The 13,385-nt window shown below is 42.2% G+C and overlaps 1 protein-coding gene across 5 annotated transcripts in view; it reads right to left on the bottom strand.

Annotated features, from left to right (window-relative positions):
- Window positions 1-5,661: 5,661 nt before the first annotated feature.
- The window catches only part of LOC129740127 (low-density lipoprotein receptor-related protein 2), a 113,647-nt gene continuing 105,923 nt past the window's right edge, over window positions 5,662-13,385 (bottom strand). For all 5 annotated transcript variants that reach the window (XM_055731738.1, XM_055731741.1, XM_055731742.1 and 2 more), the window contains 7 exons: window positions 11,822-13,326; window positions 11,446-11,758; window positions 9,613-11,381; window positions 9,383-9,547; window positions 9,066-9,318; window positions 8,759-9,003; window positions 5,662-8,696 (listed from right to left, as the gene is read on the bottom strand). In XM_055731738.1, coding sequence (XP_055587713.1) covers window positions 8,467-8,696; window positions 8,759-9,003; window positions 9,066-9,318; window positions 9,383-9,547; window positions 9,613-11,381; window positions 11,446-11,758; window positions 11,822-13,326 — 4,480 coding nt within the window. In that variant the 3' untranslated portion in view covers window positions 5,662-8,466. The remainder of the gene's footprint in view (window positions 8,697-8,758; window positions 9,004-9,065; window positions 9,319-9,382; window positions 9,548-9,612; window positions 11,382-11,445; window positions 11,759-11,821; window positions 13,327-13,385) is intronic.

Below are 13,385 nucleotides of genomic sequence, written 5' to 3'. Positions count from 1 at the left end.
CATCCGGAGCTTTGTTTGTGGTGGCGACGTTTTCGATTTTTGTCCGACCGGGAAAGCGATGGGTGGTAAACGGAGGTAGTTTTCGGTGGTTTTAGGTTTATATTTTGAACGGGAGCAGCTCCTGAGAGAATGGAAACGTGGATGGATGGTACCAATACATGTGGTTAGCTTCGTTATTTTGCACGCAATTACAATGCTATTTTTTCAGGGAGTCCTATGTTTCGTTTACGGAATGCCCAGTGGAAGTTTTTAACGTCTTAGCACTGATCGTACGGACGGGACTCTCGATTTTGATGTTGGATAATGTACGCAATATCGATTCCAGAGTGCTCATCGATCGTTTTTTATGAAATGTTATCCCACTTGAAAAGTGCCATCCAACTTTCAAGGAAAAATAGGCAATTCATACGATGCAATCGGGCTAAACAGGCAAATTTTTCCCACAGAGATTTTTTTTTGTCAAATTTGGCAAGGTTCGCAATATCGGCGATAGGTGGAAAAATAAGACAGAAAATGATCAAATCTTTGTTTTTTTCAGTATTCTAGTAATTTGATCGAAGCACGTGACATGGGCCGTGAGATGTTGATAACATCAAGCTCTGTTTTCGACTTGCAGAAGCACGCGGAAACTCAAATCCACAACGGAAATGCGCATAAACCCCTGTACACATTCGGATCGTAAGAGCAGTGGAACAATGCGACCAAAACAGCGAACACTCATTAGTCAACAGAATTTTGGACGATAGATTTTTCGGCACCGATCGACTTTTCTAGAAAAATTTAACAATTTCAACCAAATCCGAATACTTGGGAGATTTAAGATCTAAGAGGATCTGAATTCGTCGGCAGCTACAGCTGAGATTAGCACCATCATCCCTCCAGAAGTTCATAGTCAGAACACAACCTCAAACTTTTTGAACCAAAATCCTCTGACAAACTCCATTGCACTCGAGGTGGACTATGAGGACGAAGAAATCGAATTAAACCTTGAATGTGAGCAACAAAGGTCCGAAGGATATTCAGAAAACGAAGCAAGGAGCTGATAACCACGGAAACTTTAAAAGTTTTTGTCACTTATGTCAAAACCCGTAGGAAACAGCAAAATGCAATCCGTATCGTATCAAAGTGGGTAATTGGAATCGGTTGTATGATTTCTGCAGAAAAAAGTTGCATATTTCACTGTTGTAATTCAAATCACAGAGCAAATGACCGTGTAGTTAAGATCAAACACAATTCGATATCTGTTAAAAAATAGTGGAAAAGTCCTGGGTGTTACTTTCGATAGAAGTTTGTACTTCAAGCGACACTTTGAAATAGTGGAAAACGAGTGCGATAGTCAGAGATTGTTGTCAGCCATAAGCAGCAGACATCAAAATAATAATCGCCACACAATAATCCGCGTTGGCAATAGTATACTGACCTCTAAATTACTCTACGGTATCGAAATTACATGCCGCAATCTATATCTACTAGTTTCAACATAAGCACCCATCTATAATAAGATTATTAAAAAAGCATCAGGGCATATGCCAGGTTTACCTACTAACTGTATGATCGAATCTGGATGGATCACGCAATTACAATGCTATTTTTTCAGGGAGTCCTATATTTCATTTAAGTTTACGGAATGCCCAGTGGAAGTTTTTAACGTCTGAGCACTGATCATACGGACGGGTCACTCGATTTCGTTTGTTGGATAATGTACGCAATATCGATTCCAGAGTGCGCATCCATCGTTTCTGATGAATTGCTATCCCACTTGGAAAGTGCCATCAAGGAATCAAGGAAAAATAGGCATTTCAGACGATACAATCGGGCTAAACTGGCAAATTTTTCCCACAGGGATTTTTTTGTCAAATTTTGCAAGGTTCGAAATATCGGCAATAGGTGACAAAATTAGACAGAAATTTGTAAATCTTTGTTTTTTAAGTATTTTAGGAATTTGATCGAAACACGTAACATGGACCGATGATGTCGATAACCTAAAGCTCGGTTTTTGACTCTTGCAGAAGCACGCGGAAATCCACAACGGAAATGCGCATAAACCCCAGTACACATTCGGAACGTAAGAGCAGTAGAACAATGAGACCAAAACAGCGTACACTCAAGAGTCAACAGAATTTGGCACGCAGTTTACCCAGATTGCGGAAAATCGATCGACTTTTATGGCAAAATTTAACAATTTCAACCAAATCCGAATACTTGGGAGATTTAAGGTCTAAGTGGATCTGAATTCGTCGGCAGCTACAGCTGAGATCAGCACTATTCCTCAGAAGTTCATATTCAGAACACAACCTCAAACTTTTTGAACAAAAATCCTCTGAAAAACTCCATTGCACTTGAGATGGACTATGAGGACAAAAACATCGAATTAAACCTTGAATGTGAGTAACAAAGGTCGGAAGGATATTCAGAAAACGAAACGAGTAGCTGATAACCACGGAAATTTTAAAGTGACAAACACTTATGTTAAACCCCTTAGGAAACAGAAGAATGCAATCCGTATCGTATCAAAGTGGGCAGATGAAATCGGTTTTATGATTGCTGCAGAAAAAAAATTGCCTATTTCACTGTTGTAATTCAAATCACAGAGCAAATGACCGTGTAGTTAAGATCCAACACAATTCGATACCTTTTTTTTTAAAAAATGTAAAAGTCCTGGGAGTTACTTTAGATAGAAGTTTGAACTTCAAGCGACACTTTGAAATAGTGAAAAACGAGTGCGATAGTCGACTGAGATTGTTGTCAGCCATAAGCAGCAGATATCAAAATAATAACTGCCACACAATAATCCGCGTTGGCAATAGTATACTGACCTCTAAATTAGTTTACGGTATCGTAATTACATGCCGCAATCTAGATCTACTAGTTTAAACATAAGCACCCATCTGTAATAAGATTATTAAAAAAGCATCAGGGCATATGCCAAGTTCACCTACTAACTGTATGATCGAATCTGGATGCATACCTTTTAACCTAAAGACAGTGCAAATCCTAACAAATAGAACTGTTGAATTTCTAGAGAAAACAAGCAGAAAAGAAACACACCTACATACAACGCCACATCAATAGTATACTCACAAAACAATTTGCAGCAGTTCTACCCGAAGTTGCCGAGACACCCAGTGTACGAGATCGACGTTGGAATCACCCTAAGCCTAAAATCGATTGGAGCATCAAAGAAAAAGTTCGCGCTGGAGACAATCCGTTCACAATAAAAATGATCTTCAATGAACTCGTGAACCTGAAATTTAAAAACCACGCACAAAATCTGCAAATGGAGTCGGCGCAGGAGTTTTTTTATCAACTAATTCAATATCTCTCAAGCTTGAGAATGCATGCTCAGTATTTTCAGCTGAAATTGCAGCCTTGATTATCGCTGTGAATTCGATCCCGAGTAATGAAATCAAAGAATATGCTATATTCACCGACTCAGCAAGCGCATTGAAAGATTTCGAAACCGGCCGATCAAAACATGCTTGGTTAAAAGAACTCGAGTTGAAGGACCTTTCTGAGATGACACTCATCTGGATTCCGGGACACAGTGGGATTGAGGGCAACGAAGAAGCCGATAAACTAGCTGGAATCGGGCATATTATGAGTTTCTGGAGAACTAATATCCATGGAGAAGACCTGAAATTATGGATCGAAAAAATGGTAAAACATTCTTGGGAATCTTGCTGGGACCGGGAGAGAAATTTATTCACTAGAAAAATCAAAGGAACTTCTCCAAAATGGAAAGATCGAGACAAACGAAATGAACAGCGTGTGCTTTCCGGAACATGTGTCGGCCATACAAGAATAACACATTGTCACTATACAGGCGAAGGACCAAACCAACGACCCGAGTGTGATAATTGTGGAACTTATCTAACAATCGAGCACATTCTAACGGAAAGTCCAATCTACGATCATCAGCGTATAGCGAACGACTTACCCAACTGAGTGCGAAACATCCTGGCAACTGAAAAAGCAACTGAAGACAAATTATTAGACTTTTTAAGAGTAACGGAACTTTTTAATTTGAGTAAGTTGTATTTTATTATATCCTATCTTTTATTTTTCTTTTATCTACAAGAGGCGAATGAATTGTAAATTTAAGGCCTCTATAAATTCAATAAAACAAACAAACAAACAAAGGTTTTTGTCAAGTGTATTTCCAAATCTGTCAAGCTCAACACAAACCAACTTGTTCGGAAAGCAAACGATACGATTGGAAATAACATCTGAAATGAGAGAAACGGAATATGATTTGAGGACGCAGTCACTCATTCCATAGTGTTGAATTGAATCTCTAGTAATGGAATTTCTATCAATTATTGAAGATGAAATATCAAGGATAAGCTCAAGAAAACAGGACGACGAGCTGAATAAACGAGAAATGTTTCAAATGTCCAAAAGAAAATACGATCTATGGGCGATGGAATCGAAAAGTTATTCTTTCTCTCCTTAAGAAAAACCCGTAAGATCTGTCAAAAGTTGGGTGAAATTTTAGCTGCATCCCACTTGCACTAATGGAAAACCATCACTTAAATTCGGCAGCGCTTCCATCGCCTATTGTAGGAACCTCACAATACCACGCAATCTATTATAGCATTAATGTTATTTGATCTCTCATTTCATGCGTGAAGAAAGATTATATTCGAAGTTAATACCTGGCTAAAACCACTAACGGAGCTTCGCAACGAAATACACATTCGGAAAGCTCATTTCTCCACGCAACGAATTGGACGCGACTTGTTTGTTGTTGTTTATGTAAGGAAAAAAGTAGAAATCGAAGATTCGCACCGCAAAAACGAGTCATCAAGAAAATTGACGATTCAAGGTCATGACAACTTAAAAATTTAACATTATTCAGCAAAAAGTTCATATCAATTCGCCCTGCTGGAAAAAAAAGGTACAGTTAGAAAATATCTAAAATTATAAAATTGCAGCAATAGCAACTTGCAAGAAATTTGGCTCAGAAAGAGCGAAAATTTTGTAATGCAGAATTAAAAATGAAGTCAGATACCCCAAGTAAACACATTTGGAATATTTTCAAAGGAATTGACTTTTTAGCAGGAAAGAATCGAGCACTTAACATCTATCTTGGAACGAGGGCTATAGACTTAATGCAGCACTATTTTGGAGGAGAATATGACTTATTTAGCTATCCAGTACTAAGGTCAAAGCAAAACGATCAAGAACTTTCCATTTAGGCCAAAAAATTTATAGCAATTATTAAAAAGGTCCAAATGTTTGCGGTTAATCTCACAAAAGATGTTAACCCGATACACCCGAACGCTAATCGAACGAATCTCAGACCTTCGTCAGACTGATTTTTTCATCTGGGATCGCAAGAAAGAAACTGTTGCAAACAACATTGCAAGCAAGATGGCATACAAGCTTTTCTACAAGATTCTCATTCCAGAGGTGTACTTTGCAAAATCGAAAAATCGGAATGATCCTAATTCCGAATTCGTATCTTTCGAATAAGCGATAAAAAGGTGGCTCCAGAGACAAAAATTATTCAAACTTTTTTCGGATTGATAAAAAATCAACTCATCACAACTTTTATAGATCATTAGAAGAATATAGCGATGAAAAAGTGGCGCCAGAGAATGAAAACCAAAATGCTTCGTTCGGATAAAAAAAGTACAGCCCAACCAACCAACCAAAAGATCTCTTTAAAATACTTTTTTTTATTTATTAAAACAGTTCCTTTTAAAATAACTCTGTCCCAATTGATCTTCTCATTGTTGATGTTCTCTTTTCTTTCAGCTTAATCCCTCAATAGCAAACGCGAACATTGGAAAGGACGCGATTGGACCCTATCTAGCTACTCTCGCTAGTAACGTGTGTGTTGTTGATATGTTTTGGTTACTCCCTGGAAAGGATCTGAGGGTTTGCTGGGGTAAGGAAAAATATACGTTATATGTTTAGGTAGGAAATCACGCTCGTTCAACCGAATCTTAAACTTGGAGCGGAGTGGACTGTCTCTTTCACTTAAAATCTCTCTCGTCCTCTCTCTCTCTCTCTGTCGTAGTAATTTAGTAGTACACTTGCTAGAACTCTGCTTTACTACCCTAGAATGTGTGTGTGTGTGTTTGTGCCTTAGTTTACAGTTGCTGTCGTGTTGTTTGTTTTCACTTGTTTTCACTTGTTTTATCTTCTTTTACCTTCTGGGATTTTAAAAACCACACGCACTTTATTGTCTCTTTTTTTGATAGTTGTATTAGGTATCATCTATTGTGATTCGATTTTAGGCACTTGCTTTACAGTTGATTTCGTTTTTCAATATTGTTCTCAAAAAATATTTTCAATTACTTTTGTAATAATTTTCTCTCTCCTGGACGGATTACTGCTAGTAGTTTGGGAATAACTTTTTCTTTTCTCTTCTAACTAACATCTCGGCTGAGAAGCTCTTTTTTTATTTCTCTTTATTTTAAACTGGAATGCTTGGTTTGTGAATGTTTCAGTGTTTTGTAAAATTATATCACCTTTGTCTGTGTGTGTTTTTGTTTGTGTTTTTATGTTTTTTTTTTATTTTCACTTTAGGTAGGTCCGTGCTAATTGGAGCGAAGAAACTGTAACTGATAAAACCGGGTTTTCATCTTTTTCATGTCTCTTACTATGCGGTTTGAAGAATATCAAAAGTATGCACTAGTTGTATTAATAAACCTTTTTTACTTTCTACCCCAATTGCTTATATATCGCTCTCGCTCTCTCAGTTCCTCACTTATACGTTCACAACAATTGCACAATCAGTCAAATGTCACAGTTTTATGTATTTTTTTTCTTTTGTTTTTTTAAATTCATATTTCATATCTATGTATATAAAAGCAACTCTACGTCTCACAATAACAGGATTATTCTCTCATAAAATTTTGATCAATTGGACCCTCGTTCGGGGTCCACCCATTGCTGGTGTGTTCTAACATAAAAGAGTAATGTAATAATAGTACAACAAACTTTCAACCTAACGCGACGTGTAGCACTCAACCTATTGTTTTTTTCTAATAGTAGGTAGATGTCCGTACCGGGATTTTAAATTGTTGTTCCTCCTAGTTTTTATCCGTTTGCCTACTTGTTTGTGTGTTGATTGAAATTCATCGTAAATCATTCTCTCTCGCTCTTTCTTGCTTGGTGTGCACAATTTACACGCTTCAGCCGTTTGTGCAGCAGCAGCTTGTTCACGTATAAATATCATCATTTAAAAATATAACGACAACTACAGTTACGAGACTATGTACAAAACAGTTCCTTGAAACTTTCCATTTACAAAGTTCTTGTTTGCTTTTTATAATTATGTTTTTTTTCTGTCAGTGTTTGTGTATGTTTGATTGTTCATTTGTGTGTATGTTTGTGATTCTTTTCTCTTTTTCCTCAACCATGAAAAAAAACTTTTTATGAACGTACCCCGCTTTGAAATTTTTTGTTTATCTAAACAACAGTTTAACAATTATTAAATTCACCTTTTTTTTTTTTAGATTTTGGATTTTGGAAAATGGCCTCAAAAAATCAAGTTTATCTGACTGAACGTGAATGCGAAATAAAAAAAAATCTTTTTGGCGTTGTCATTGGCGATTGACAAATTTTGCCGAATTGAAAAGTTTTGCTTGTGGGCAAATCAACAAAAAAGTTTTACGCACTGCTGACAAAGTTTTCGAATTCAATGATATGCTTGTGAAAAATAATGAATCAAAGCTAAAAAAAAACACAAATGAGTGACAACACTTGCCGTAATGCTTGTGAAAATAGGAAAACAGCTGAAAACTGATGAATAGATGAAAAATTATGCTGAATTCAATGTTTTGCTTGTGAAAAATTATGGAAAACAGCTGAAAAGTCTTAAGAATTGCTGAAAAAAGTTGCCGAATCCATGTTTAACTTTGAAAAAATAACGAAAATCAGCTAAAAAGTTTAACGAATGGCCAACAAAAAATTGCTGAAGTCAATGTTAGTTTTCGGTAAGTTTTGTTAAATTTTACCATGACATTTACAGAAACAATCTCATTACACAAAAATGTTTTACTAGTCCATTGGAGTGGAGAAAATAGAATTTGAAATGTCATAACTGGCCCTCTTGATTATGAAATTCATTTGGTAAGCTGAAGGACTGCAACTAACCTGAAATTTAAAGGTTTTCAAAATTCAAAGCACGGGAGTACGTTCAAAAGCTACTCGAGGAAACCGATAAAAGAATGAATGTGTATGTTTTTGTAAGTCTGAAGGAAAGTTACGGGTGGATGTTCAGCAAACTTCGTGCGTCCGTTTGAGCTTGGCTCCATCTAACAAACGCCTATCTCATCTAATATAAATATTTCGTCTTGCTTGTTTGCTGATCCGTTCTTTACGTCGAACGTGTCCCTCGGGACACGTTCACACATCCACGAGTACGTGCAAAATTTTCTATGGAATTGTTTGAAGTAGGTGTGTCTGTGTATGCTTATCTGTGGTGTTTATGTCTGTATGTGTATCAACCTATCAGCACTCGGATTTGTCCTCCTCGACCAGCAGCTGGGTATCGCGGCCGGTGTCGTGCGACGAAGGGCTCAGCTCTTTCGGCCGCAGATGTAGCTGCGGTGACGTCCGATGCGTTATACTGCTCGGGGCCAGAATGGCGGAGACCGGCTCCGTGAATGGTCCGGCGCTGGTCTGCGTGGAGCCACTGCCCTTACCCTTTGAAGGAACGTCCGATGGGACTTCGTAAATGCCTGAAACAATTAAGAAGTTAGTACGAGGGATTGGAAGGTCCAACCGTAAGGCAAAAACTCACCCGCACCATTGCTGATGTTCGGATCGTTTACGCCGGACTGTACCGCGTCGTACATCGGATTGCTGAAGTCTGTCGTTTTGTTGTTCAGCGTGTCGAGGCTGAACCCATCTAGGGGGGCTACGCCACCACCCGCCGGAATGACTCCGGTCGCCGGTCGATTGGACGGGAACTCGGGCGAGTTGAACTCCACGTTCGTTCCCGGTCGGAACGAGACGCTCTGAGACGACGTCAGGCTTGGTTTGCCGCTACAAAGACCGAACAACAATAGTAAAAAGTTTTTCAAGATTCTTTCAAAAAAGATACTCACAACGGTCGCTTTTTGATGACGAAGTACAGCCCAACAGTGGCCGCTATCAGAATGGCCACCAGGATTGGGATGTAGATGGCGGCTGCACTGCCCGGACTGGAGCCGAACATTCGTTCGCTGTAGAACTCGCAGTGCGGGCCGCTGAATTCCGACAGGCACTCACACAGCAAACCACTGCCGGCGTCGTCCTCGACGCAGAGCCCACCGTGCTGGCAGGGACAGACTCGTGGTGCAGGTCTTGGCCGTTCGGCAGCTGTTGATTAGTTAATACGTTAGTTTCAGGTCTTAGGTACAAATTCCAACAAAAAAAAACTTACGCGCATCGCAAACTATTTCAGTCGTGCTTCGGTGTGAAGGTTGCGAAACGGTGTTATCGGGACACGAGCAACGACGTCCACCTGGGACTAACAGGCACAGATGTGAGCACGGATTCGTGTAACAAGGATTGTTCAGCGATGTGTTGTAGCGAAGTTGGTGGTAGACTGGAAACGAAAAAAAAAACATGGAATTATTGTCAATTCTGTCCCCAGACCACGACTAAACTTACTCTTCAAACTAGAAGGATTGGCGAGGCTTCTCTGGACGGCGACCTGAACGCCGCGGCCGAACTTATCCTGCCGCAGCAGCTCACCCGTGTCCCGGGTGATCCAGTACAGGTACGACTCGAACACATCCAACGATACCGGGTGCTTCAACATTTCGCCCTTCAGAATAGACTTGCGCATGGAACCGTCCGGTTTCATGACTTCGATCGTGTTTAGCTTGGTATCGACCCAGTACACCATGTGGTCCTGCGAGTAATCGATCGTCAGACCGGCAGGATGTCGAATAGCTTCCGTAATGAGCGGCCTTCGCTTGGATCCATCCATCCAGGAAACTTCTATTTTCGGTGCCGAACCAGCGTCAGCCCAGAACATTCGTCCCAGCTGTGGATCGACGGCAATTGACGTTGGAACCTCAAGGCCGGCGTTTACCAAAGCCCTTCTGTATCGACCATCGGTCTTGGCAACCATAATCTTTCCGCGTGGTTTCGATCCGGTACGATCAGTTTCCGACCAGTACAAGTTATCCCCGATCCAATCTACTGCTAGTGCCGTTGGCTTAGAATTACCCTTCATGTTCAAATCCTGAGCGTAGCCGATCTTGGCCTCTCCATTGGCGGCGTTCACCATGAAGCTTCGCTTGATCGATTTGTCGTAGCTGTCAGCCCAGAAGATCATCTCGGCCTTCGGATGGTAGTCGAGAGCCTCAATTCGTTTCTCCCCTCCAATGACGTCGAACTGATCGTTGATCTTCAAATCATATGCTCGAATCTCCGGTCCACTTGCGAAAATAACCAGAACGTCTTCTTGCAGGGCCTTGCAAACCCCGGAAACAGCATCAGCCAGTCGGAATCCATCTCGGCACGAACAAGCATAAGTTCCATTCATGTTGGTACAAATCTGAGAACACTTGTGCGTTCCAGTAGCGCATTCGTCGATGTCCAGACAGTGTTTCTTGTTCTGTGCATCAATGATGAATCCAGGGTAGCACGCACAGATATACCCTCCATCCGTAAGATTCGTACAATGATGTTCACAACCTCCCTTGGTCAACGACGAACAAGTACTGGTATGGTGGCAGCCCAGCTCATCCGAACTGTCTCCGCAATCATCCGAGTAGTCGCAAATCTGAGCCCGATCGATACACTTCTTGTTCGCACACTGATATTGCGTGTATAGATCACACGGTTTCACCCTACTAGCGCACAGTGTCATATTGTTTTCATCCGATCCGTCTCCACAGTTATCAACGCCATCACAAATCTGGTACCGAGCTACACAGCGATGATTGGCACACTGGAACCTTCGCAACGTGTCACAGTTGAAGTTTGTACACACCGAGGCCGATTCATCCGAGTTATCTCCACAATCATCCGTACCATCGCATAGATCCGAAGGCGATACGCACAGGTTATTAGTACACTGGAACCTGGACTCCGGACAGTATCGACCTCCCGGGAACCTCGGTGGACAGCCCATCTCATCAGACATATCCCGACAGTCGCGATCACCATCGCACCGGAAGTACGAAGCAATACAGTGCCCGGAAGCGCACTGGAACGTCCCATTCTTGCACTGGAACCCTTCGCAATTGAACTCGTCCGAGTTGTCTCCACAGTCGTCCTCGTGATCGCAGCGCCACCGGCTCGAAATACACTTTCCATTGCCGCACCGGAACTCCGACTCCGAACACTCTCGGTACTTACCCTTGCATTGTGCGTCCGATTCGTCGCTTCCATCTCCGCAATCATCCGCGAAGTCGCACATCCATTGTCTGTAGAAAACAAATGATCAAATTAGAGGTCCCTTATCACAGTACAATCCTAATGACGACTTACTTTGGAATACACCGATTGTTGCCACACTTGTAGTCCGTCTCCGAATTGCACTTGGGGCAGTTCTCCGGCTGTTCGTCGCTATTGTCCCGACAATCATCCTTACCATCGCAGAACAACCACTTCGGAATGCACCGATAATTCGACTGGCCTGGACACCGAGACCACCCGGTTGTGCAGTTTCGTTGCCGGCACATGTACGCCGGCTCGTCCGAATCATCGCCGCAATCGTTGTCGAAGTCGCACATCCACAGCTTAGGAATGCAGCGGCCATTCTTGCAGCTGAACTCCGTCTCCGGGTCGCAGGAGCGTTTATCTGTTGAACAATTTGTTACGTATTAGAGGAGTTTGTAAAAGAAAAAAAAAGGTTAAAACTCACGGCAAATTTCCGGGTCTTCGTCGCTGCCATCCTTACAGTCGGCATCACCGTCGCACTTCCAGCTGTCCAGAATACACCTTCCACTGGACTTACACTTAAAGTCTGACACCGGACAAGGTAGATCACAGTTCTGTTCGTCGCTTCCGTCTCCGCAATCGTCCGTCCCATCGCAGATCGTCGTCGAAGGAGTACAGTTGCCGTTGCCGCACTGGAAGGTTCCTGCCCGACAATGCCGCGCTGGACACGACTCCGGTTCATCCGATTTGTCCTTACAGTCTGGCTCGCCGTCACACTTCCAGAACCACGGGATACACTTCTCGTCCGTGCCACCGCAACGATGCTGTCCAGCTGTGCAGTTGGCGATACATGTCTTCGAATCCCTTGCCAGGTAGAATTGATTCGGGCAAGCGCACTTGTAGCTTGGTGCACCCTCTTCGATGTATCCTTCGACGTTCAGGTAGGTGGATTCCAGTGGTGGAGCCAGTAGACAGAGGTGTGTACAACCTCCGTTGTTCGCTCCGCAGGGATTGTTGTAGGGGACCTGTCGAAGCGGATGACTGATGTGGACATCGTACGGCCTGTGGGTTGTGTTACGAATAACGGTGAAGTTCGCTCCAGTAAATTTGTTTGCTCGAATGATTGCCTTCAGATTCCAATCGGTCCAATAAAGCTGATCGTCGAAGATGGACAATGCAAATACGTGTGGAACTTTGTTTCCGGATAGGACAACATGTCGGTGGCGACCTTCCAAATCAGCAAATGCAATGTAATCTAAATGAGCGTCAGCCCAGTAGATGCGGTCCGTGAAGTAGTCGATCGTTAGGGCGTTCGGCCAAGCAATGTCATCTTCCCATGTTAGGATTCTGGTGAAGTTTGATCCGTCCATACCCATTTTGGCAATGTAGGCCTGCAGATGCCACGAAGTAAAGTACAGATAACCGATACCTGGATGAACGACAATAGCTCTCGGATCGACCACACCACTCTTCAACGTTTTCCGCTTAGTTCCATCCAACTCGGAAACGTCCAAGTTCTTCGAATGTCTGTCCAACCAGTACAATTTGCGACCAACCCAATCAATGGCAATACCCTCCAAACCGTGAGAATCATGTTTGATAACCGCAACCTTCTCAATCTTGATGTCGTTCTTAACCGACCCGAATTTAGACTTGAAGATGGTCTTGGCCGTCACATCGCAAAAGTACATCTCCTCGTCCTTGATGTCGAAGTCGATCGCCACCACGTTCATCAGGTCCTGGTGGATCAAATTGTACTGGTGCCCATCGACAGACATGTTCCGAACGTAGTACTTGTTGCTGAAGATGAGCCACGGCTCGGTCGCATCCTTTCGCTTACATGTGTGCTCATCGTTTTGCCGCTCGTAGTACCGATCGTCGCACTTGCAGTAATATCCACCGGGCGTATTCGAGCAGTGCTGCGAACAAACCCCCGGCGTCTCGATACACTCGTCAATATCTGCACAGGCTTTGCCGTCTTCCAGCAACCTGTTTGATAAAATGATAAAATAAGTTAAACTTAAATGTAGGTTAGGTTAAGAACACTT

This window comes from Uranotaenia lowii, chromosome 1 (assembly GCF_029784155.1).
Source record: "Uranotaenia lowii strain MFRU-FL chromosome 1, ASM2978415v1, whole genome shotgun sequence".
Taxonomy (NCBI): Eukaryota; Metazoa; Arthropoda; class Insecta; order Diptera; family Culicidae; genus Uranotaenia; species Uranotaenia lowii.
The sequence above is the reverse complement of the archived record's forward strand: the minus strand, read 5'-3'. Positions and strand labels throughout refer to the sequence as shown.